The sequence below is a fragment of the Macaca nemestrina genome, chromosome 7, assembly GCF_043159975.1.
Source record: "Macaca nemestrina isolate mMacNem1 chromosome 7, mMacNem.hap1, whole genome shotgun sequence".
Lineage (NCBI taxonomy): Eukaryota > Metazoa > Chordata > Mammalia > Primates > Cercopithecidae > Macaca > Macaca nemestrina.
In genome coordinates, this window is record NC_092131.1 from 69,327,711 (window position 1) to 69,349,632 (window position 21,922).

General features: G+C 38.0%; 1 protein-coding gene across 1 annotated transcript in view; it reads right to left on the minus strand.

Annotated features, from left to right (window-relative positions):
• Positions 1-3,305: 3,305 nt before the first annotated feature.
• LOC139364009 (uncharacterized) overlaps positions 3,306-21,922 on the minus strand; it is a 71,910-nt gene continuing 53,293 nt past the window's right edge. The window contains exons 5-6 of the mRNA XM_071099236.1: positions 15,293-15,471; positions 3,306-3,536 (exon numbers count right to left, since the gene is read on the minus strand). Of these exons, the coding sequence (XP_070955337.1) occupies positions 3,306-3,536; positions 15,293-15,471 (410 nt within the window). The remainder of the gene's footprint in view (positions 3,537-15,292; positions 15,472-21,922) is intronic.

Genomic DNA, 21,922 nt, shown 5'->3' on the forward strand with positions numbered 1-21,922 from the left:
CTTGGAATAGTGTCAATAGGATTGGTACCGATTCTTCTTTGAATGTCTGGCAGAATTCTGCTGTGAATTCATCTGGTCCTGAACTTTTTTATGTTGGTAGTTTAAAAATTACCGTTTCAATTCCGCTGCTTTTTATTGGTTGTTTCAGGGTATCTAATTCTTTCTGATTTAAGCTAGGAGGGTTTTTCCAGGAATTAATCCATCTCTTCTAGGTTTTCTAGTTTATGCGAATAAATGTGTTCATAGTAGCCTTGAATGATCCTTTTGTATTTCTGTGGTGTCAGTTGTAATATCTCCCATTTCGTTTCTCACTGAGCTTATTTGGGTTTTCTCTCTTCTTTTCTTGGTTAATCTTGCTAAAGGTCTATCAATTTTATTTATCTTGTTAAAGAACCAGCTTTTTGTTTCATTTATCTTTTCTATTTTTTTTTTTTGTTTCAATTTCATTTAGTTCTGCTCTGATCTTGGGTATTTCCTTTCTTCTGCTGGGTTTGAGTTTGGTTTGTTCTTGTTTCTCTAGTTCCTTGAGGTGTGACCTTAGATTGTCAGTTTGTGCTCTTTCAGTCTTTTTGATGTAGGCGTTTAGGGCTGTGAACTTTTCTCTTAGCACTGTTTTTGCTGTATCCCACAGGTTTTGATAGGTTGTGTCACTATTGTTGTTCAATTTGAATACTTTTTAATTTCCATTTTGATTTTGTTTTTGCTCCCGATCATTGGATCATTCAGGAGCAGGTTATTTAATTTCCATGTGTTTGCATGGGTTGGAAGGTTCCTTTTGGAGTTGATTTCCAGTTTTATTCCACTGTGGTCTGAGAGAGTGTTTGATTTAATTTCAATTTTCTTAAATTTATTGAGGATCATTTTGTGGCCTATCACATGGTCTAATTGGAGAAAGTTCCATGTGATGTTGAATAGAATGTGAATTCTGCTGTTGTTGGATGGAATGTTCTGTATATATCTGTTAAGTCCATTTGTTCCAAGGTATAATTTAAAGCCATTTTTTTGGTTGACTTTCTGTCTTGATTACCTGTCTAGTGCTGTCAGTGGAGTATTGATGTCAACCACTGTTATTGTGTGGTTGTCTATCTCATTTGTTAGGTCTACTAGTAATTGTTTTATGAATTTAGGTACTCCAGTGTTAGGTCCAATATATGTTAGGATTGTGATATTTTCCTGTTGGACAAGGCCTTTTACCATTCTATAATGTCCCTTGTTGTCTCTTTTAACTGCTGTTGCTCTAAAATTTGTTTTGTTTGGTATAAGAATAGCTACTTCTGCTTACTTTTGGTGTCCATTTGCATGGAATGCCTTTTTCTAACCCTTTACTTTAAGTTTATGTGAGTCCTTATGTGTTAGGTGAGTCACTTGAAGGCAGCAGATGGGTGGTTGGTGAATTCTTATGCATTTTCCAGTTCTGTATCTTTTAAGTGGAGCATTTAGGCCATTTGCATTCAATGTTAGTATTGAGATGTGAGGTACCATTCCATTAATCGTGCTATTTGTTGCCTGTGTACTTTTGTTTTTTGTTTTTGTTTTTTAAATTGTATTTTTGGTTTGTAGGTCCTGTGGGATTTATACTTTAAAGAGGTTCTGTTTTGATGTATTTCCAGGATTTGTTTCAAGATTTATAGCTCCTTTTAGCACTTGTTGTAGTGGTGGCTTGGTAGTGGCAAAATCTCTGTTTTTGTCTGTCTGAAAAAGACTGTGTCTTTCCATATGTGGCACATATACACTGTGGAATACTATGCAGCCATAAAAAAGATGAGTTCCTGTCCTTTGCAGGGGCATGAATGAAGCTGGAAACCATCATTCTCAGCAAAATATCCCAAGGACAGAAAACCAAAAATCACATGCTCTTACTAATAAGTGGGAGTTGAACAATGAGAACACATGAACACATGGACACAGGGAGGGGAACATCACACACTGGGGCCCTTTTGAGGGGTAGGGGGTTGGGGGAGGGATAGCGTTAGGAGAAATACCTAATGTAAATGATGAGTTGATGGATGCAGCAAACCAACATGGCACATGTATACCTATGTAACAAACCTGCACGTTGTGCACAAGTACTGTAGAACTTAAAGTATATGTATAAGCCTGTATCTTTCCTTCATATATGATGTTTAGTTTTGCTGGTTACAAAATTCTTGGCTGATAATTGTTTTGTCTGAGGAGGCTGAAGATTGGGCCTCAATCCCTTCTAGCTTGTAGAGTTTCTGCTGAGAAATCTGTTATTAATCTGATAGGTTTCCCTTTATAGGTTACCTGGTGCTTCTGTCTCACAGCTCTCAAGATTCTTCCCTTCATCTTAACTTTAAACAACCTGGTGACAACGTGCCTAGGTGATGATCTTTTTGTGATGAATTTCCCAGCTTCCTGTGTGCTTCTTGTATTTGGATGTCTAGGTCTCTAGCAAGGCCAGGGAAGTTTTCCTCGATTTTTCCCCCAAATACGTTTTTCAAGCTTTTAGATTTCTGTTCCTCAAGAACCCCGATTATTCTTAGGTTTGGTTGTTTAATATCATAATCCAATACTTCTTGGAGGCTTTATTCATATTTTCTTATTCTTTTTTCTTTGTCTTTGTCGGATTGGGTTAATTCAAAGACCTGTCTTCGAGCTCTGAATTTCTTCTACTTGTTCAATTCTATTGCTGAGACTTTTCAGAGCATTTTGGATTTCTATAAGTGTGTCTCATGTTTCCTGAAGTTTTGATTGTTTTTTCTTTATGCTATCTATTTCATTGAATTTTGTCCCTTCACTTCTTGTATCATGTTTTGGGTTTCCTTGCATTGGGCTTTGCCTTTCTCTAGTGCCTCCCCGATTAGCTTAATACGTAACCTCCTGAATTCTTTTTCAGGCAACAGGGATTTTTTCTTGGTTTGGATTCACTGCTGGTGAGCTAGTGTGATTTTTTTGGGTTGTAAAAGAGCTTGTTTTGTCATATTACCAGAGTTGGTTTTCTGGTTCCTTCTCATTTGGGTAGGCTCTGTCAGAGGGAAGGTTTAGGCCTGAAGGCTATTGTTCAGATTCTTTTGTCCCATGGAGTGTTTCCTTGAGGTAGTACTTTCTCCCTTTTCCTATGGATGTTCCTTCCTGGGAACTGAGCTGTAGTGATTATTATCTCTCCGCTGGGTCTAGCCACACAGCATGTCTCCCAGGCTCTGGGCTGGTACTGGGGGTTTTCTGCACAGAGTCCGGTGATGTGAGTCATCTATGGGTCTCTTAGCCGTGGATACCAGCACCTGTTCTAGTGAATGTGGCAGGGGGTTGAAGTGGACTCTGTGAGGGTTCTTAGCTTTGGTGGTTTAATGCTCTATTTTTGTGCTATTTGGCTTCCTGCCAGGAGGTGGCGCTTTGCAGGAAGCATCAGCTGTGGTAGTACGGAGAGAAACCGGTGGTAGAGGGGGCCCTAGAACCTCCAAGAGTATATGCCCTTTGTCTTCAGCTACTAGGGTGGATAGGGAAGGACCATCAGGTGGTCTCAGGGCTAGGCTGTCTGAGCTCAGACTTTCCTTGGGGAGGTCTTGCTGTGGCTGCTGTGGGGGATGGTGTGAGTTCCCCAGGTCAATGGAATTATTTACCTGGGAGGATTATGGTTGCCTCTGCTGAGTCATGCAGGTTGTCAAGGAAGTGGGGGAAAGCTGGCAGTCACAGGCCTCACCCAGCTCCCATGCAATCCAAAGGGCCGGTCTCACTCCCACAGTGCCCTCCTAACAGCAATGAGTCTGTTTCCCGGCTGCAGGCAAGCAGGGCTGAGAATCTGTCCTAGGCTACCCACCTCCCAGCTGCAAAAGAAAGTAGGGCTTTAGTTCCTCCCCTGCCTGTGGAGTCTACATGCTGGATTCCCACCCTTCTCTAGTTCTGGCCAGGAGGCTTCTCAACCAGTTCAAATTGTTACTAAGTTTAGCTGGAGATTTTCTTCTCCCTGTGGCATTTTCCCTGTGCCTCTGGCTGCCCTCCTGAAGGATCCCTGTGGTGTCAGGCAGGAATGGCCTGCTTGGGGAGCTCACAGGGACTTTGCTGTTGCTTCCTCTACCCCTGTATTTCACTTGGCTCTCTAAATGGACTCAGCTCCAGTTAAGGTTGGAATCTTCTGCAAACTAGGCCTTAAGTTTCTCCAGTAGGGATGTGTGTTTTGTTAAGGAGGATTTCCCTTTCCCATTTCCACAGTTTGGGCACAGTATTTGGGGTGCCTCGTGGGCCCTGCATGAGCAATCCACTTCCTTTGGAGAGTCTGTGGGTCCTCTTGGGTTTCCTGATTTATTCCTGTGGTCGTTTTGGAGTTAAAATTCAATGTGGGACTCCTCAAGCTGCTCTTTTCATCTGAGTCAGAGCTGCAATCTTGTCCTGCTTCCCATCTGCCATGATGGAATGCAATCTCTTTATTTATTTATTATTATTATTTTCAATTTTTATTTTAAGTTCAGAGGTACATGTGCATGATGTGCAGGTTTGTTACATAGGTAAACATGTGCCATAATAGTTGGCTGCAGAGATCATCCCATCACCTAGGTATTATTAAGCCCAGTATCCATTAGCTATTGCTCTCCCTCCTCCCGGCCCCCACCCTCTGACATGCCCCAGTATGTATTGTTCCTCCAATGTGTCCGTGTGATCTCATCATTCAGCTAACACTTATTGGTGAGAACATACAGTGTTTGGTTTCCTGTTCCTGTATTAGTTTGCTGAGAATGATGGATTCTAACGCTATCAATGTCCCTGCAAAAGAGGTGATGTTGTTCCTTTTTATGGCTGCATAGTATTCCATGGTGTGTATGTACCACATTTTCTTCATCCAGTCTATCACTGATGAACATTTAGGTTGATTCCATGTCTTTGCTGTTGTGAATAGTGCTGCAATGAACATATGCATGTAGGTGTCTTTATAATAAAATGATTTATATTCCTTTGGGTATATACCCAGTAATGGGATTGCTGGGTCAAATGGTATTTCTGTCACTAGGCCTTTGAGGAATCACCACACTGTCTTCCACAATGGTCAAGCTAATTTACACTTCCACCAACAGTGCAAAAGCATTCCTTTTTTCTCCACAATCTCGCCAGCATCTCTTGACTTTTGACTTTTTATTAATAGCCATTCTGACTGACGTGAAATAGCATCTCATTGTGGTTTTGATTGGTGTTTCTGTAATGATCAATGATGGTGAGCTTTTTTTTCATGTTTGTTGGCCGCATGAACGTCTTCTTTTGAGTAGTGTCTGTTCATATCCTTTGCCTGCTTTTTAAGTTTTTTTTTTTTTGTAAATTTGTTTAAGTTCCTTGTAGATTCTGGATATTAGATCTTTGTCAGATGGACAGATTGTAAAAATTTTCTACCATTCTGTAGGTTGTCTGTTTACTCCGTTGATAGTTGCTTTTGCTGTACAGAAGCTCTTTAGTTTAATCAGATCGCATTTGTCAATTGTTGCTTTTTTTGCAATTGCGTTTGGCTTTTTTGTCATAAAATCTTTGCCCATGCCTATGTCCCGAATGGTATTCCTTAGATTTTCTTCTAGGGTTTTTATAGTTTTGGGTTTTACCTTTAAGTCTTTAATTCATCTTATGTTTACCTTTGTATAAGGTGTGAGGTTTCAATTTTCTGTATATGGCTAGCCATTCTTCCAGCACCTTTTATTACATAGGTAATCTTTCCCCCATTGCTTGTTTTTGTCAGGTTTGTTGAAGATAAGATGGTTGTAGGTGTCTGGTCTTATTTCTGAGTTCTCTATTTTGTTACATTGGTCTAAATGTCTGTTCTTGTACCAGATGCTGTTTTGGTTACTGTAGCCTTGTAGTATAGTTTTCAGTTGGGTACCATAGTGCCCCCAGCTTTGTTCTTTTTGCTTAGGATTGTGTTGGCTATTTGGGCTCTTTTTTGGTTCCATATGAATTTATTTATTTTTTCTAATTCTGTGAAGAATGTCAATGGTTGTTTGATGGGTATAGCATTGAATCTATACATTACTTTGGACAGTATGGCCATTTTCATGATATCAATTCTTCCTATCCATGAGCATGGAATGCTTTTCCATTTGTTTTTGTCATTTTTGATTTTCCTGAGCAGTGGTTTGTAGTTCTCCATGAAGAGGTCCTTCATTTCTCTTGTTAGCTGTATTCCTAGGTGTTTTATTCTTTTGGTAGCAGTTACAAATGGGAGTTCATTCATGATTTGGCTCTCTGCTTGCCTGCTGTTAGTGTATAAGAATGCTGGTGATTTTTGCACATTGATTTTGTATCCTGAGACTGCTGAAGGTGCTTTTCAGCTTAAGAAGCTTTTGGGCTGAGAAGATGGGGTTTTTTAGATATAGGATCATGTCATCTGCAAACAATTTGACTTCCTGTCTTCCTATTTGAATACCTTTATTTCTTTCTCTTGCCTGATTGCCCTGGCCAGAACTTTGAATACTATGTTAAATAGGAATGGTGAGAGAGGGCACCCTTGTCTTGTGCTGGGTTTCAAGGGGAATTCTCCCAGCTTTTTTTTTTTTTTTTTTGAGGTGGAGTCTCACTCTGTTGCCCAGACTGGAGTGCAGTGGCATGATCTTGGCTCACTGCAACCTCCGCCTCCCAGATTCAAGCAATTCTCGTGCCTCAGCTTCCCGAGTAGCTGGGATTACCATGCCACCATGGCTGGCTACTGTTTTGTATTTTTAGTGGAGACGGGGTTTCATTATGTTGACCAGGCTGATCTTGAACTCCTGACCTCAGGTTATCAGCCTGCCTTGACCTCCCAAAGTGGAATGCGTCCAGCTTTTGCCCATTCAGTATGATATTAGCTGCAGATTTGTCATATATGGCTCTTTCTTTTAATCAGGTGAACCCTCCTTGTCTAAGACAGACGGGTAGTTTTTGTAGCACTGTTAAAATATTTAGTTCCATCCTAAAAAAGATTATTAGAAAGTTTTCCTTATCCTTCTTTCTTAAATCTACTTTCTTAAATTTTATTTCCTCTGGATTTTTTTTAGGTGCAATTTTAATGCATATCCATATCCACTTTTTCTCTTATTTCCCTTTTCACACGTTCCTGTTTTCTATTATCATTGTTATCTTTATTGTTGCTGTTTTTCTCTTAATGCGTGAAGATCAAACTGTAGACCAGAAGTTTTTAAAAATTAATTTATTATTTTAAAAAAATTTTAACCTAACCTCACAAGGAAAAAAGCTTTTGTCAAGTATATTAGAAAGATTATTGTTTTAAAAACCTTTTATTTTGAGGTAATTGCAGATTCACATGCATTTGCCAGAGGCAGTTTAGAGAAGTTCTGTATATCCTTCACTCAGCCTTCCCTTGCCATCTATACAGTTGTCCGGTGATATCTGTGAGGGATTGGTTTCAGTATCCTCACAGAGAACAAAATCCAAGGATGCTCAATCTATTAAATAAAATGTTATAGTATTTGCAAATCATCTATGCATATCCTCCCATACAGTTTATATTTATTTATTTATAATTCTTTCCTATTATTTTTAGTTGACATGTATTAGTTGTTTATGTAATAATTATGGAATACAATATAATATTTCAATACATGCATAAAACATGCAATGATCAGGGTAATTAGCATACTCATCATAAACATGTATCTTTTTTGTGTTATGAACATTCAAAATCCTCACTCAGATTTTTGAAAGTATACAATAAAGTATTGTTAACTATATTTATCCTACAGTGCTATAGAACACTAGAACTTATTCCTCCTATCTGGCTGTAATCTGGTATCCATTAACCAACCTGTCCCTATCCTTTCTTCCTCCCTACCCTTCCAAGCCTCTAATAACCTCAATTCTCTCTGGTTAACTTTCTGTTAACTTTCAATTCTCTCTGTTTTTGGTTAACTTTTAGGCTTCTACATATGTTTGAGAACATGTGATATTTATCTTTCTGTGCTTGATTTAATGTAATGTCCTCCAGGCTTATCCATGTTACTGTGAATGACAGCATTTCCTTCTTTTTTTATGGCTGAATGTATTCCATTGTGTATATATACCATGTTTTCTTCACCCATTCACCTGTTGATGGGCACTTAGATTGATTCCATATCTTGGCTATTGGGAATAGTGCTGTAAAAAATATGGAAGTGTAGAAAATTGATATACTGATTTATTTTCTTTTGGATAAACACTCAGTAGTGAGATTGCTGGATCATATGGTAGTTCCATTTTTAATTGTTTTTTGGAAACCCCCAAACTGTTTTTCATAATGGCTGTATTAATTTACATTCCTACTCACAGTATGTAAGAGTTCCCTTTTCTGCAGTCTCACCAGCATTTGTAATTTTTTGTCTTTTTGTCAATAGCCATTCTAACTGGGGTGGGATGATGTCACATTGCGGTTTTGACTTATATTTCTCTGATGATTAGGGATGCTGAGTGTTTTTCATATACTTGCGGCCATATGTATGTCTTCTTTTGAGAAATGTCTGCTCAGATCTTTTGCTCATCTTTTAATTGGATGATTTGCATTATTATAGCTGTTGAGTTATTGGGTTCTTTGTATATTCTGTATATTAGTCCCTCATCAGATGAATAGTTTGTAAATATTTTCTCCCATTTTACAGATTGTCTCTTTCTTTACTCTGTTGGTTGGTTTCTTTGCTATGTGGAAATTTTTAGTTTGATATGCTTCCATTTGTGTCTTTTTGCTTTTGTTGCCTGTGATTTTGAAGTCTAGGCTTTTATACCTTTTCCTCAATCAATATGATGTTAACTGTGGATTTTTCACGTATGGCCATTTCTGTGTGTTTAGTTATGCCCCTTCTATACCAAGTTTGGTGATGGTTTTTATCATAAAGAAATGTTGAATTTTATCAAATATTTTTTATGTGCCTGTTGATATGATCACATAGTTTTGCCCTCTTTCTGTTGATGCAATGTATGACATTTATTGATTTATGTATGTTGAACAACCTTTACATCCCTGAGATAAATCCCACTTGACCATGCTGTGTTTGTATTTGTTTATTTATTTATTTTTGTGAGGGAGTCTCACTGTCTCACCCAGGCTGGAGTGCAGTGGCGCGATCTCAGCTCACTGCAACCTCTGCCTCCTGGGTTCAAGCAATTCTTCTGCCTCAGCCTCCTGTGTAGCTGGGATTACAGGCATGCACCATCACGCCCGCTAATTTTCATATTTTAGTAGAGATGGGGTTTCACCATGTTGTATGCTCGAACTCCTAACCTCGTGATCCTTCTGCCTCAGTCTCCCAAAGTGCTGGGATTACAGGTGTGAGCCATCGTGCCTGGCCTGTGTTATCTTTTTGATGTGCTGTTGGATTTGGCTTGCTAGTATTTTTTGAGGATTTTTACATCTATGTTCATCAGGAATATTGGCCTGTAGTTTTCTTTTTGTATTCTTGTCTGGTTTTGGTATCAGGGTAATTCTAGTCTCATAGAATGAGTTAAGGAGATTCTCTCCTTTTCAAGTTTTTTTTTTTTTTTTTGGAATACCTTGAGGAGAATCGGTGCTAGTTCTTCTTGAAAAGTTTGATAGATTTATCTATCTGGTCCTGGGTTTTTATTTGTTGGGAGACTTTGTTACTGATTCGATATAATTGCTTGTTATTGGTCTATTCAAGTTTTAAAAATTTCTTTCTGGTTCAGTCTTGGTAGGTTATATGAGTGCAGGAATTTATCCATTTCTTCTAGGTTTTTCAATTTATTGGTGTAGAGTTGTTCATAGTAGTCCCTTTGTATTTCTGTTGTTTCAGTTGTAATGTCTTCTTTTTAGTTTCTGATTTTCCTTATTTGGGTCTTCTTTCCCTTTTACTTAGCTAGTCTAGCTAATGGCTTGTTGATTTTGTTTATATTTTCAAAAAAAACCTCCATTTTTTTGATATTTTAAATATCAACAAATATTTAAATATTTGTTGTTTCAGATTTGTAAATTTGTTTGTCTCTATTTCATTGAGTTCTTATCTGATCTTTGATTATTTCTTTCTTTCTACTAATTTTGGGCTTGGTTTGTTCCTGATATTCTAGTTATTTGAGGCATGTTAGTTGTTTATTGAGGTCTTTTTCCTTTTTTGATGTAGGTGTTTATTGCTGTAAACTTCTTTCTTAGGACCACTTTTGCTGCATCCCATAGATTTTGGTATGTTGTGTTTCATTTTTCATTTGTTTCAATAATGTTTTGAATTTCTTTCCTAATTCTTTATTTATCCTTTGGTTATTGAGGAGCATGTTGTTTAATTTCCTAGTATTTGAAAAGTTTCCCAAGTTCCTCTTGGTATTGATATTGTTTTATTCCACTGTGGTCTGAGAAGATACTTAATATGATTTTGATTTTTAAAATTTTGTTAAGACTTGTTTTGTGGCCTAACATATGATCTGTGGAACCTTACTGCTGAGGTGGGAAAATGGCTTGATTGTGGGAGGTGGAGGTTACAGTGAGCTGAGATTGTGCCGTTGCACTCCAGTTTGGGCAACGGAGCCAGACCTGGTCTCAAAAACAAAGACAAACAAAAGACCTGTCTTCAAGTTTAGATATCTTTCTTCTGCTTGATCTAGACTATTGTTAAGCTCTTAAGTGTATTATTAATTTAACTCATTTAATTTTTCAGTTCCAAGATTATGTTTGGTTCTTTTTTATATCTATCTCTGTTAAATTTCACATTCAGATCATAAATTGTTTTTCTGATTTCATCAAATCATCTGTCTGTGTTCTCTTGTATCTTGGTGAGTTTCCTTAAGAGCATTGTTTTGAAGTTCTTTTCAGTCATTTCATCAATTTTTGTTTCTTTGATTTCTGTTACTAAAGAATTATTGTATTCCTTTGGAAGTGGCATGTTTCCTTGCTTTTCTGTGTTTCTTATATACCTATCTTAATATATACATATCTGTTGGAACAGTTGCTTTTCCAATTTTATGAAGTAGCTTTTGTAGGGAAAGTCTTTTTCTTATATATGTGTCTATGGTGTTAGTTGGATAGGGTGTTTTGGCTTTGGTTCTGGGTGGGTGCATTAGGGTAGTCTCTGTATATTTTCTTTAGTCGTAATCAATGTCTGCAGTGTTTGTGAGTTCCTTGATGGCCTAAACTGAGGTTGTTTGTGGAGGCTGTGGTGCAGATTTGCTGGGGATAGGGATGCTAGGTGTGCTGATTCTTGGGCCCCTGGGTGGCACGTGCAGCAGCCTTACTGCTGGAAGATGTGGAGTCACCAGCATGAGTGGTGATGGGCCTCTGGCACGCTGGTCTTTAGGTCCCTTAGCAGTATGTGGGGGCAGGGTTGCTGGCGGGGTGGACAGTGCCTCAGGTATACTTTAAATCAATCTAGATTACTTAAAATACCTAATACAATAAGAATATTATGTAAATAGGTATTATTACTGTTTTTATTTATATTATTTTTATTGTTATATTGTTATTTTTTAGTTTTTAAAATATTTTCCATCTATATTTGGTTGAATCTGCAGATACACAAAATGAAGAAATGGAAGGCTAACTGTGGTATAATGTCACAACTAAGATTATGGTTTGTAACTTGAATATATTTTTATTAAAGAATCTCTATATTATGAACTATGTGGTTAATTTATTTAATTAGTCAGAGGTATTGGAGTGAATATAGGCTTGATTCAGAAATAAGTTTGAATCTGAGATCAACTTTCAAGTTAAAAAAGTTGCTTGTTTCCTGTGTTGTATGATTAGTGTCATAAAAGAACCAATGAAATATTGCATGTAAAACCTGTTGTACATTAGAAAGATCTATAATTTCTATCAAATAGAAAGTATTTGCTTTTATTAGTATAGCTTATTGTATACAGTGTTTCACAGGGTATTTGGGGGCACATAGGTATTACCTTTTTGCCCATTATTTTAACAGAGAAAAATAAAATTCTTTACATAATTTTTTAAAGCCATGTGGTTATTATCTATTACCTGTGACAAAGAATTACTTTGTTACTTAGGTCTTAATTACTATTAATTGAGATCATTATTTTATGTTTTCTCAAGCTGCCCATTTCTCCTCTTTTTAGATGAATAAGATATTTTTCCTTTTAAGTAATTGTGTAATTCTCCTCACACAGCAGTCTTAGGTTAGATACTTGGCAATTGATTTAGATATTTACCGTCTTGAATAGTATCCTTTATGTGAAGACCATATGATAAATATCTTTCATTTTTCTATCAATGTTTATACTATTTTTAGGTAATTGGTTTGTTTTTACCAAATGGATACTGAATTTTATAATAGAGCATGTTTTCCCCTTTCAATTGCCTGTTAGATGGTTCAGAAATACACATGTAACCCCTATTTAGAATTTTGTGAGGAAATGCAACTTCTTGACATGCATTTTGTTTTGTACTAACCTTATTCATGGAGCCAATTTTCTTTCCTATCCACATTTTCACTTTGTACTCACTTCTTCCTTTCTTGCTTTATCTTATATTTTTAAAGCCTCCTTAAATTCTTTATAGGGTAGGGCCTAAATAAATAAATGATTTCTGAGTCTTAACTTCAGCACATAAAAATGTGCAGACTATTCCCTGTAACTGTGGGTGTACATTAGGTACCACCTGTGGACCAAGAATTTAGTAGTTGTTCAAACATGCTGTCCTCAGAGAGTTTATAATTCATGTCTAGAATTAAAATGATGGCCTAAAAATTTTCCCAAAGTAAAGACTTGTTTTAAACAGAAGTTATAAATATGATAAGTAATTAGTTTCCAAATAGGTTGGTAATAATATTTTGAAAGGCAAATAATTATGTTAAAGTGTTATAATATAATTTCACAATCTGAGGGCCTTAGCCTGTGGTAGCAAATATAAAAGTTATAGGTATAAAACAAGCATGTTTTTGTCGATTTTATATGTTGGTACAATTGAGTTTGCCACTCACCATTGCCATAGCAACCAAGCTGCCTATATGAAGTAAGCAACTAAATTTCATTGCTCCTTGGTGTAAAAATAGCATCTATTAATGCTTCTTCTCTGTGTTGGAGCACATCATTAGAAATATATATATATCCCCACATACCTTTATGCTAAACCCAAGCCAAAGCAATGGTCAGCAAGGATAAACAAGCTTTTCAGTTTGTTGGGGATGAGGGGTTTCCCAGCACATGAGACTTTTGATGGGAAAACCAGGATAGTCCTGGGAATATGTGGATGATTGATCACCCTACCAGCTCTCTTCAGTAATTACAATTACATTTTATCTTGCCCACAGGCACATCTCATGTTGGGGAATAGAGGTCATTTTGGGCAAGGAAATTAAATTATTGGAAATATCATGCAGCCTACAGGAAGGAGAGTCTGAAGGCAGAGAGGCTACTGCAGTTCAAGTATGAGGCGACATGAAGCTTAGATGGATGCTCACTTAAATAAATATGCTGCATCACACACTAGCATTGATTACAAAACAAGGCCACAGTTCCTTTTCCTACCTAAAATTAGGAGAGATAAGGCCCTATTAGCTGGATTTGATGTTCCCAAAGGTATGCCTCATGTAGGCCTACCAAGCAGCCTGTCAGCTGTCAAATGAAATTTGTTCTCATTGCCCTGGTGCTCCCTTGTCCACCCTTATTACCTACAAAACTGCTTTTGTCACTGCCAATCATGACATGCCAGTGTTCATGCCAAGGGTGAGACATCTGGATGCTCCCTGGTTATTGGAGTGGTGAGTATTGCTGAATAGAATGGGCTCCTTCCAACTCTGGGCCACACTTGGTCACTTTGACCCCAGTGCAGCTCTGCTTGTGCCAGAGACTCACAAAGTCTCTAGTCTCCTTCTCCAAAGGGGCTCAAAATCAATTCAAGAGATTAAGCGAAGGCCAGATGCCATTCTATCCCTTACGGAGCATCAGCTTTTCCCCCGTCCCTCTCCAACAAAACTCCTCTCTTCTCTATTTACAAAACCAGAGCTCCCAAGCACATCAGTGAACACAAACAGGTTGGAGTGGGTGGACAGAAAAGGGAGAAATGAGATGTTTACAACTTCTGAGTAGTAACATGGCCTGCCAGAAATGCCCTGTTACACTGACATCATTGAGGTAGAGTGGCATTCTTGACGGGGCTCCTCATGGCCACAGCATAGATATTGTGAGGTAGTCTTGGACATATTGGGATGTATTGTTGTAGCAACTTGTTTTTTAAAAAATCACTAGATCACTGTCACTAAACAAGCTTTGGCATGGGTCAAGAATACAGACACTAAGAAAGAAGGTTTTGCTTTTTGTAAAAGTGAAAAGATGAGAGATAGAGGCAGCTTGGTGCTGCCTCTGGTGGCTTATTTTCTGTTAGGCCATTCTCACACTGCTATAAAGAACTACTTGAGACTGGGTAATTTATAAAGAAAAGAGGCTTAATTGGCTCATGGCCCTGCAGGCTGTTTTTGGGGGAGGCCTCAGGAAACAGTCATGGCAGAAGGTGAAGGGGAAACAAGCACATATTCACATCACCGTCAGGAGAGAGAAAGAGAGTTGGGGGAGGCACTACACACTTTTAAGCAAGCAGCACTAGGGGATGGTGCTAAACCATTAGAAACTGTCCCCATGATCAGATCACCTCCCACTAGGCGCCTCCTCGAACACTGGGGATTACAATTCGACATGAGATTCGGGCAGGGACACAAAGCCAAAGCATATCAGCCCACTTTGGATCTTTGCTTTTCTTTTTTGCATCATGTCTTCCTCTTAGAATTTGTCTTTGGTATATTTAAGCAGCTTAATGGCTCCTCCTTCTCTCTCGCTCTCTCTTTTTTTTTTTTTGAGACAGAATCTCACTCTGTTGCTGGAGTGTAGTGACACTATCCCAGCTCACTGCAACTTCCATCTCCCGGGTTCTAGTGATTCTCCTGCCTCAGTCTCCCGAGTAGCTGAGATTACAGGCACCTGCCACCATGTCTGGCTAATTTTTGTAGTTTTACTAGAGATGGGGTTTCACCATGTTGGCCGGGCTGGTCTCAGACTCCTGACCTCAGGTGATCTGCCTGCGTTGGCCTCCCAAAGTGCTGGGATTACAGGCATGAGCCACTGTGCCCAGCAGTCCTTCTTTTTGCTAGCACTAACTTCTCTCCAGCAGAACCTGGAGCAGCAGGTGGCAATGGGGCTAGCTGCCTAAGTCTTCAGGTCTGGCTAAGACCCTGGATCCAGATTGCCTGTTTACACACCCTAGCTTTTCACTTTCTGTGCAATGATTTCCTTCTCTTTAAGGCAGAGATTAAAATAGCAACTACTTAATAGGGCCAAGTGAAAATTAAATAAATTACAATGTGTAGGACAATTAGAAGAGTGTCTGGATGTGGTAAGCACTATGTGTTTGCTATGACTATTGAGTTAGGTGTTTGAAATGAACCTTGCATTTCCCATGTGGCAGAGGCAAGTTTATCAGCATAGGACAGTACACAGATTTTGTGTTAACACTAGAGCTAGCAAGTGAATGTCTTCTTTTGAGTAGGATTACTGGGATCTTGACATGGAGCACTACAGCTGATGGTATGCAGAAGAGGTTCTTGTTACATCTTTTCTCGCCACCTGTAGATTAGAAACACAAGTGATGAACCAGTAAGGAATCCTTCCATTCTTCATTTAATGGCATCATACTTTAGTATTGAATAAATTGGATAAAAATGTTCAGATTACATAAATAAAGTGAAAATTTTCAGTTATCCAAATGGAAACTTTGGTATGAAATACAGACTTTCCAAGTCTTCACCTGTCAGTGGGTACAAGTGAAATTCCCCTAATGATAATAGCTTGCATGCTGCTGGTGGTGTAGCACCCCCCATTGGACAGGACATCTAACTCCATGCAAAATATCTTTTCCCCAGATATTTCTACAAGTGTGTACACAGAGTGCCTCCCATGGATTTATGAACAAATCTCCTCATGTTTTGCCACTTGTGTGTATTTGCTGGTGTAAAGGCGTTTGAAGCAATGTCTCTGCCCAACTATTCTTCCTAAGAACAGTAACATCTATGCCAGCAGTGTCATTTTTCAGTATTCCATAAAACTAAAATCTTTGAGGTTCGAGAATGATGATACATTTCATTCTGCTTTCACTGAGTGAGAGCCATGGCATTGTTAAAGCAGAATTGAAGAGAAGCACGTTATCCATACAAGTGAGGCTGCCTTCTGGGGATGGATGGGGTGGAGAGTGAGTGCTCCATGTTCACTGGAGGCTGCCATAAGGAATTGCAGCTTTTTGAATTGCATGCTGCATTCTGTCAGCTATGTTCTCCTTTCCTCCTTTTTCCATGAATTTTGACCTTCCTGAAACCAAGGGTGAAGAAAAACTGTAAAGACCCAAGAATGGGCACATAGACTGTTCCTGTCCTCATGACTAATTTAAAGCTATTACATATCCCCACTGTTAGAGTCATTACTAGTTCTTGAGTAAGTCCATTTAATGTCTTAATTAATCCAAGGGGGGAGATAATGATGATATGGAGACAGTTTTTCTTTTTCCTGATAGCCAATCTACATTTAATTTTTCTTAATTTCATTTTCTCTATATAAAATCTTTGTAGTGTTTACAGTTCACAGAAAGCTATTCTTCTTCCCTTGGGCAAGCTAAATGTGTTAAATGATGTTATTTTTTCACACAAACATCAATCCTGTTTTCCAAATTACTTTTGATATTCTTGGAGCTTTAGGGAGTTTGTGTATATTGAGGTATACCTCAATTTATAAAGTAGATGTGTGTATTGCCAAAGACTCTGTTCAAAAATTTCAAATTGAATCCTACTGTTCCATTGACTGCATTATAAAATTGGAATCGTGTTTCCCTGGGGGCAGAGGGAAATCCCATAATGATCTTAATTATAGCTTTGGTTAGAGAAAGGGAAAACATCAAGACCAGCTTCATGGTATTGCACTGCAATGTTTCCTGGGATTATTAGTCTCAGTGGTAGTTTATTTTGGGGTTTCACAATAAAATCAGGTTAACTCTAAAAATTCCCCAAGGCCCTTTGGCATTGCAGAAAGGTCCTGGCTGCCTTTCTAAGCTATTAGGTTTGTTCAAAAGTAATTGTGGTTTTTGCGGTTACTTTCACACTAACCTAACAGTACATGGGCTGAGCCAGGGGCTAGTTGCAGCAGCACCATGAGCCCAAGTGAGATGTTACTATAGACCTAGGCTTTTAAATTAATGTAATAGTTAGGCACAGTGGTGACACACTTTGGACTTCTGAGGACAACTAGATCTTAATATTCTGCTCCATTGCCTCCATAAGAATACTCATGCTTTCCAGAATATGTGTTCTGTCACTGGGTTTTGAGAGATGTTAACATTGTAAATGGAAGAAGACACCACTGAGAAATGCATAATGTTTATTCATCAGTCAAGAGGATATAGATATGATTTTCCTTAACTTTGCTAATACAGTTTTCATAAATTTTATATCTAGTTTATTGATTTTTGTTACCAAGAGAATGTTTATCTCTCCTGTGTATATGTGAAAAGGGAGGAAATAAGTGTACACTCACACATGGAGGAAGGCAGATGGAAACTGAATATAACAACTGACAGGAACCAGAGGAAAGGATGAATTTAGAGAATTTTTTTTTTTTTTTTTGCTGGAAATGCTAGATAAAAATAAGGGGGTAGGGGAAAGAGTGGCTATTACTTTTATATAAATAACATTTCTTTTATCCTTGTCTAACTTTAACTGTTCCACTTTCATATTATTTTCTTGTTCTTCATCATATTTTTCAGTTTTTCTACAAATTGAACTTTCCTTAGCTAATAGACTTTCTATTGGCTTATTTGGGTAGAGGATATTGCACGTTCCTTTATTTTACGTTGCAGGAAGATTTAGGGGCCTTAACTACATATTCGTGAGCATAGTTAGTGAAACTGCTTACAAACCAATTCCAGGAATAAAGTGGTTATCACTGAAGGAAAATAAAAAAGGAAGGATGACAAGGTGAAGGGATGATTTGGAGTGGAGAGCAGAAACTGGAGGATAAAAACCAAAGGGAAATGAACAAAAATATCTACAAGTTTGATTTAGTCAAAAGTGATAAGAGTATGACTCTGAATGGACATAGAGAAAGCAAAAAATAATCCCACTGACTCAATCGCCATGGGACTTGAAATTCCACCAGGAGAGGTTGATCCTTTGGGTTCACTTCATGAACATCCTAAGGTAAATGCAGACATTCCTACAGGGGTGGCCCTTGCCAGGAAGGCATTCATCACAAAGCACACTTCAGCATGAAATAACTTACTAGGGTTATCCCTATGTGGTTAGCTAGGATTTGGGCACTGAAGGAAATGAAGGTTGAATAAAACGAGGTCATTGGCTTTAAATGCCATCTGTGTGTGGATGGCTCCTATTTTATATCTCTATTCCCAACTCTGAACTCTACACTGTCTACTTGACATCTTAATTTGGGTGTTTATTAGCATCTTAAACTCAACATTGGTATAAGTTTGAATCCGCTGAGAAGTATTATAGATACTAAGATGAGATTAGAGATTCAGTCCTATTTATTGGGGGAAATGCTTGTGAGGAAAAAATGGGGAGGGAACTGGAGAAGAGTGGGGGACCTGGAGGAGGCTGGGGGAGCTGTCACACTGGGATGCAGAGCTACCCCATGTTGGGGACAGAGGGAAGAAAGTCTTAGGACTTAGGGTAGGAAGACTTAGACTTTGGTGCAGTCCTAAGAAAGTTTCAACAAAGTTGGCATGGGGTCCTTGAGCCAAAATCACCATTGGAGAAATCCCACATTTCTTGTGATGAGCATGACTTAGTATCCCTAGGAGTCCTCAGCTGGGAGCAGCATGGAAAAAGCATGGCCTCGGTGTGAATGGATCCAGCAGCTGGGCCGTGGTTCAACACACTCACTGCAGCTGGAGATCTGAGAGGCATTTTTTCATGGCTGCCATATGTCCCCGGACAAACTTTTGATTTTTTTTCTTCCATCTATTACTGTAAAATGTCTCCTCCCCTAGTTTCTCTATTTCAGTCAATGTCAGGTCAACTCCAGGGTCTTCTCATCAGCTCCACTACCAGCTAGTCTAACATCTTCCTTTTGCCATTGCTAAAGTCTATTCTTCAAACTTGCCTAACTCTCTTATCTAATTCAAAATTAACTCCAAATTCTTTACCATGACCTTCAAGCCTCTACATGGTCTGACCCCTCCACTAGCTGTCTCCTATAATCCTCTCTCATTCTCTCTCACTCACCCTGCTGTTCCTAGAACACAAGCCCATTCTGCCTCAGGGCCTTTGCACTTCTTGTTCTTTCTGCTTCTAGGGCTCTTATTTCAGATTACCTCAGGGCTCACTTTTTATACCTTTCTAAGTCTTCACTCAAATGTTTCCTGATCAGAGCTTTCTTCTCTGGATAATATAGTACTCAATTTTTTTCATAATAATGTTGTATCATATATTTATTACTTTTGTTTATTGTCCCTTCTTCTAATTAGAATGTAAGCTCTAGTAAGGCAAAACCTTTATCTGTTTATTTATAACTCTTTCCCTAGGGCCTGCCATGAAATATGTTTTCAATAAACATTTGTTAAGTGAATAAACACATTTAAACAATGTACACAATTTGGACTATAAAGAACGTGCATTCTGTTTCACAGCCTTGTGTTTTATAATCTACTTCTTCAGACAATATTATGAACATTTGCTAGTACCTTAAAGTTATTCTACAGCATAGTATTTCATTTATAGGTACAATTTACTCTATTATATGGGTGTGTCATAGTTTATTTACTCAACCCCCATTCATTCTATTTTTTTGGCTATTATGTGAATGATACCATAATGAGCATCATTATCCTTAAATTCAATAGGGACAGAGACCAACTACATCTTGCTCACCATTCTATCCCAAGTGCCCGGAAAATATATACATAGAAAATATTAGGTCTTATTTTTGTTTCTTAAAGTAAAAATGTAGAAGTTGAATTGTTAGTTTTATATATTCATTTTGTTAGACCAGTTCCCATTATAAAATTATGTTCTAGAAAGTGGTCATTTTGAGCTTCTACTGGCAGGATATGAGCACCTACTACTTTCTTAAAAGATATGCAGCAAAATAAAATGTCCCCAGTTTGATCAATGACAAATGTGATCTCATTTTAATTAGCATTCTTTCTTTATCAGAGAGGTTACATTTCTATCGTGGATTTGCTGGTCATTTGTACTACTTCTTTAATCAATTACCTGTTCTTGTCGCCTGATAGTTCAGACATGCTTGAAAATATTGTTATGAGGCCTGCTTGTACCATTCACTAGTTGCCTTGCTTTTATAAGTTACTTGGCTTCTCTGAAGCTCTCCTCAGTGTAAAGCGGGGGAAATAATGGTGCTTGCCTCCTTGGGGTAGCCCTGTGGAAGCTGGCAAGCCTCATGCTTAGGTTGCTCTCCTTGGCTAGGAGTGTGGCCCAGGAGAGAGGGTTGTGAGAAGGACAAAATGAGAAAGGAAAATAAAATGCCCAGCACAGTGCCTGGTGTAGCGCACATGCTAATAAATAGAATTGGCTATCATTGTTGTTACTTTATCTTTGTGAATCTACTTTTTCCGACTACATCGTGCTGTTCTGGGGATGGCCTGGGGCCTCACATTGTGCTTGGGATAAATGGTAGTACTTAGCCACCCAATCCATGCCGTAAGACAAAAGATTGCATAAACCTTTGGCAACACTGGGACTCTTTTGTCTTAGCTAATCTCTGTCTTCTGGTTTTGCTCCCTGCTTGTCTGGCCTTAAGAGTTTCTGCCTGAATCTTCCAAGCTTATTTGCTCCTCCAAACCTTGACCTTGGGTCAACCAAGTTCTGGCATAACAGTTTTATACTACCTGACAGAATTTTCAGACCTGATTCTTCCTAAGGAAGTTAGGTGCTGCATTTGCCTATGAGCTATCTAAATGAAAAGTTATTACATCTATTTTTTTTTTCTGTCCCATAGGTATCTCCTTATACATGGTTTCTCTGTATCTAAAAATACCTTTACTATATTTTATTTAATCATGTGGGGGAATGCCCAGGAGAAAGCAGAATTGCGTATCCATAAATATCCAGGGGAGGGCCTTATTTAGAAGTGTTCTAAGGGGACTAATATCCGATGCCATTTTCTTTGCCCCTCCAGATATCCTTTAGAGCGATGCCCTAGAGAGATATATGAAATAAAATGGAAAAAAACCCCAAATACCAAAGATATAAAATGTGCCTTGGAAAATATGTGAGAGAACCTAAATTCATGAAATCTAATGTTCAATTAAAATATTTTCCTCTCGCTATTGTCATTACCCATTTAATTTTGCTGTGGGCTTCTCTGTTGGGGTTTCTAGAAGTCGCGGTTTAATTTGAGACTTTGATATGGAACCAACTAACGAAAGAAAGAAAGAAAGAAAGAAAGAAAGAAAGAAAGAAAGAAAGAAAGAAACCCACTAATGATTGCTTCGACTACACAATTTCAACTGCACTAATTATATTTATTGAGTTTGTATTGAGATGGTGGTCAAGCTTCCTTTTGGGAAATGCTTACTTGATGGGAGATTTAACATTTCACAGTTGACATTCCTGAATTAACATAACTATGGCTGGAATCATTTTTCTTTTTTATCATTCTTTGCCATGCTGTACTTAGTCACTAAATGCTGTCTGCTCTGAGCAACCTTGATATATGAGGCAACACGCTTGTAAATAACAGATATATTTGTAGTGCTTGCCAAATAAGAAAGAAATGAATCTTTGCCATTGCAATGCAACTGGAACAGATGTTTGAATATTTTAAAACATGGTGAATGTTGTAAATTAAGATTTTGGTCATTAGAATACATTAAAATTTCTACCTAATCATTTTATGATGTGGCAGAAAAATAGTACCGCTCACATAGTGGCCCTCTTGACAAGTCACCAAACATCTGGAGAAAAAACAAACACCCCTCACAAGTAATTATTTAAATTTTCTTTTTAAAAAAATGCAATGTAGAAATACTTTTTCTCCACAAAGAAAAATTAAATAA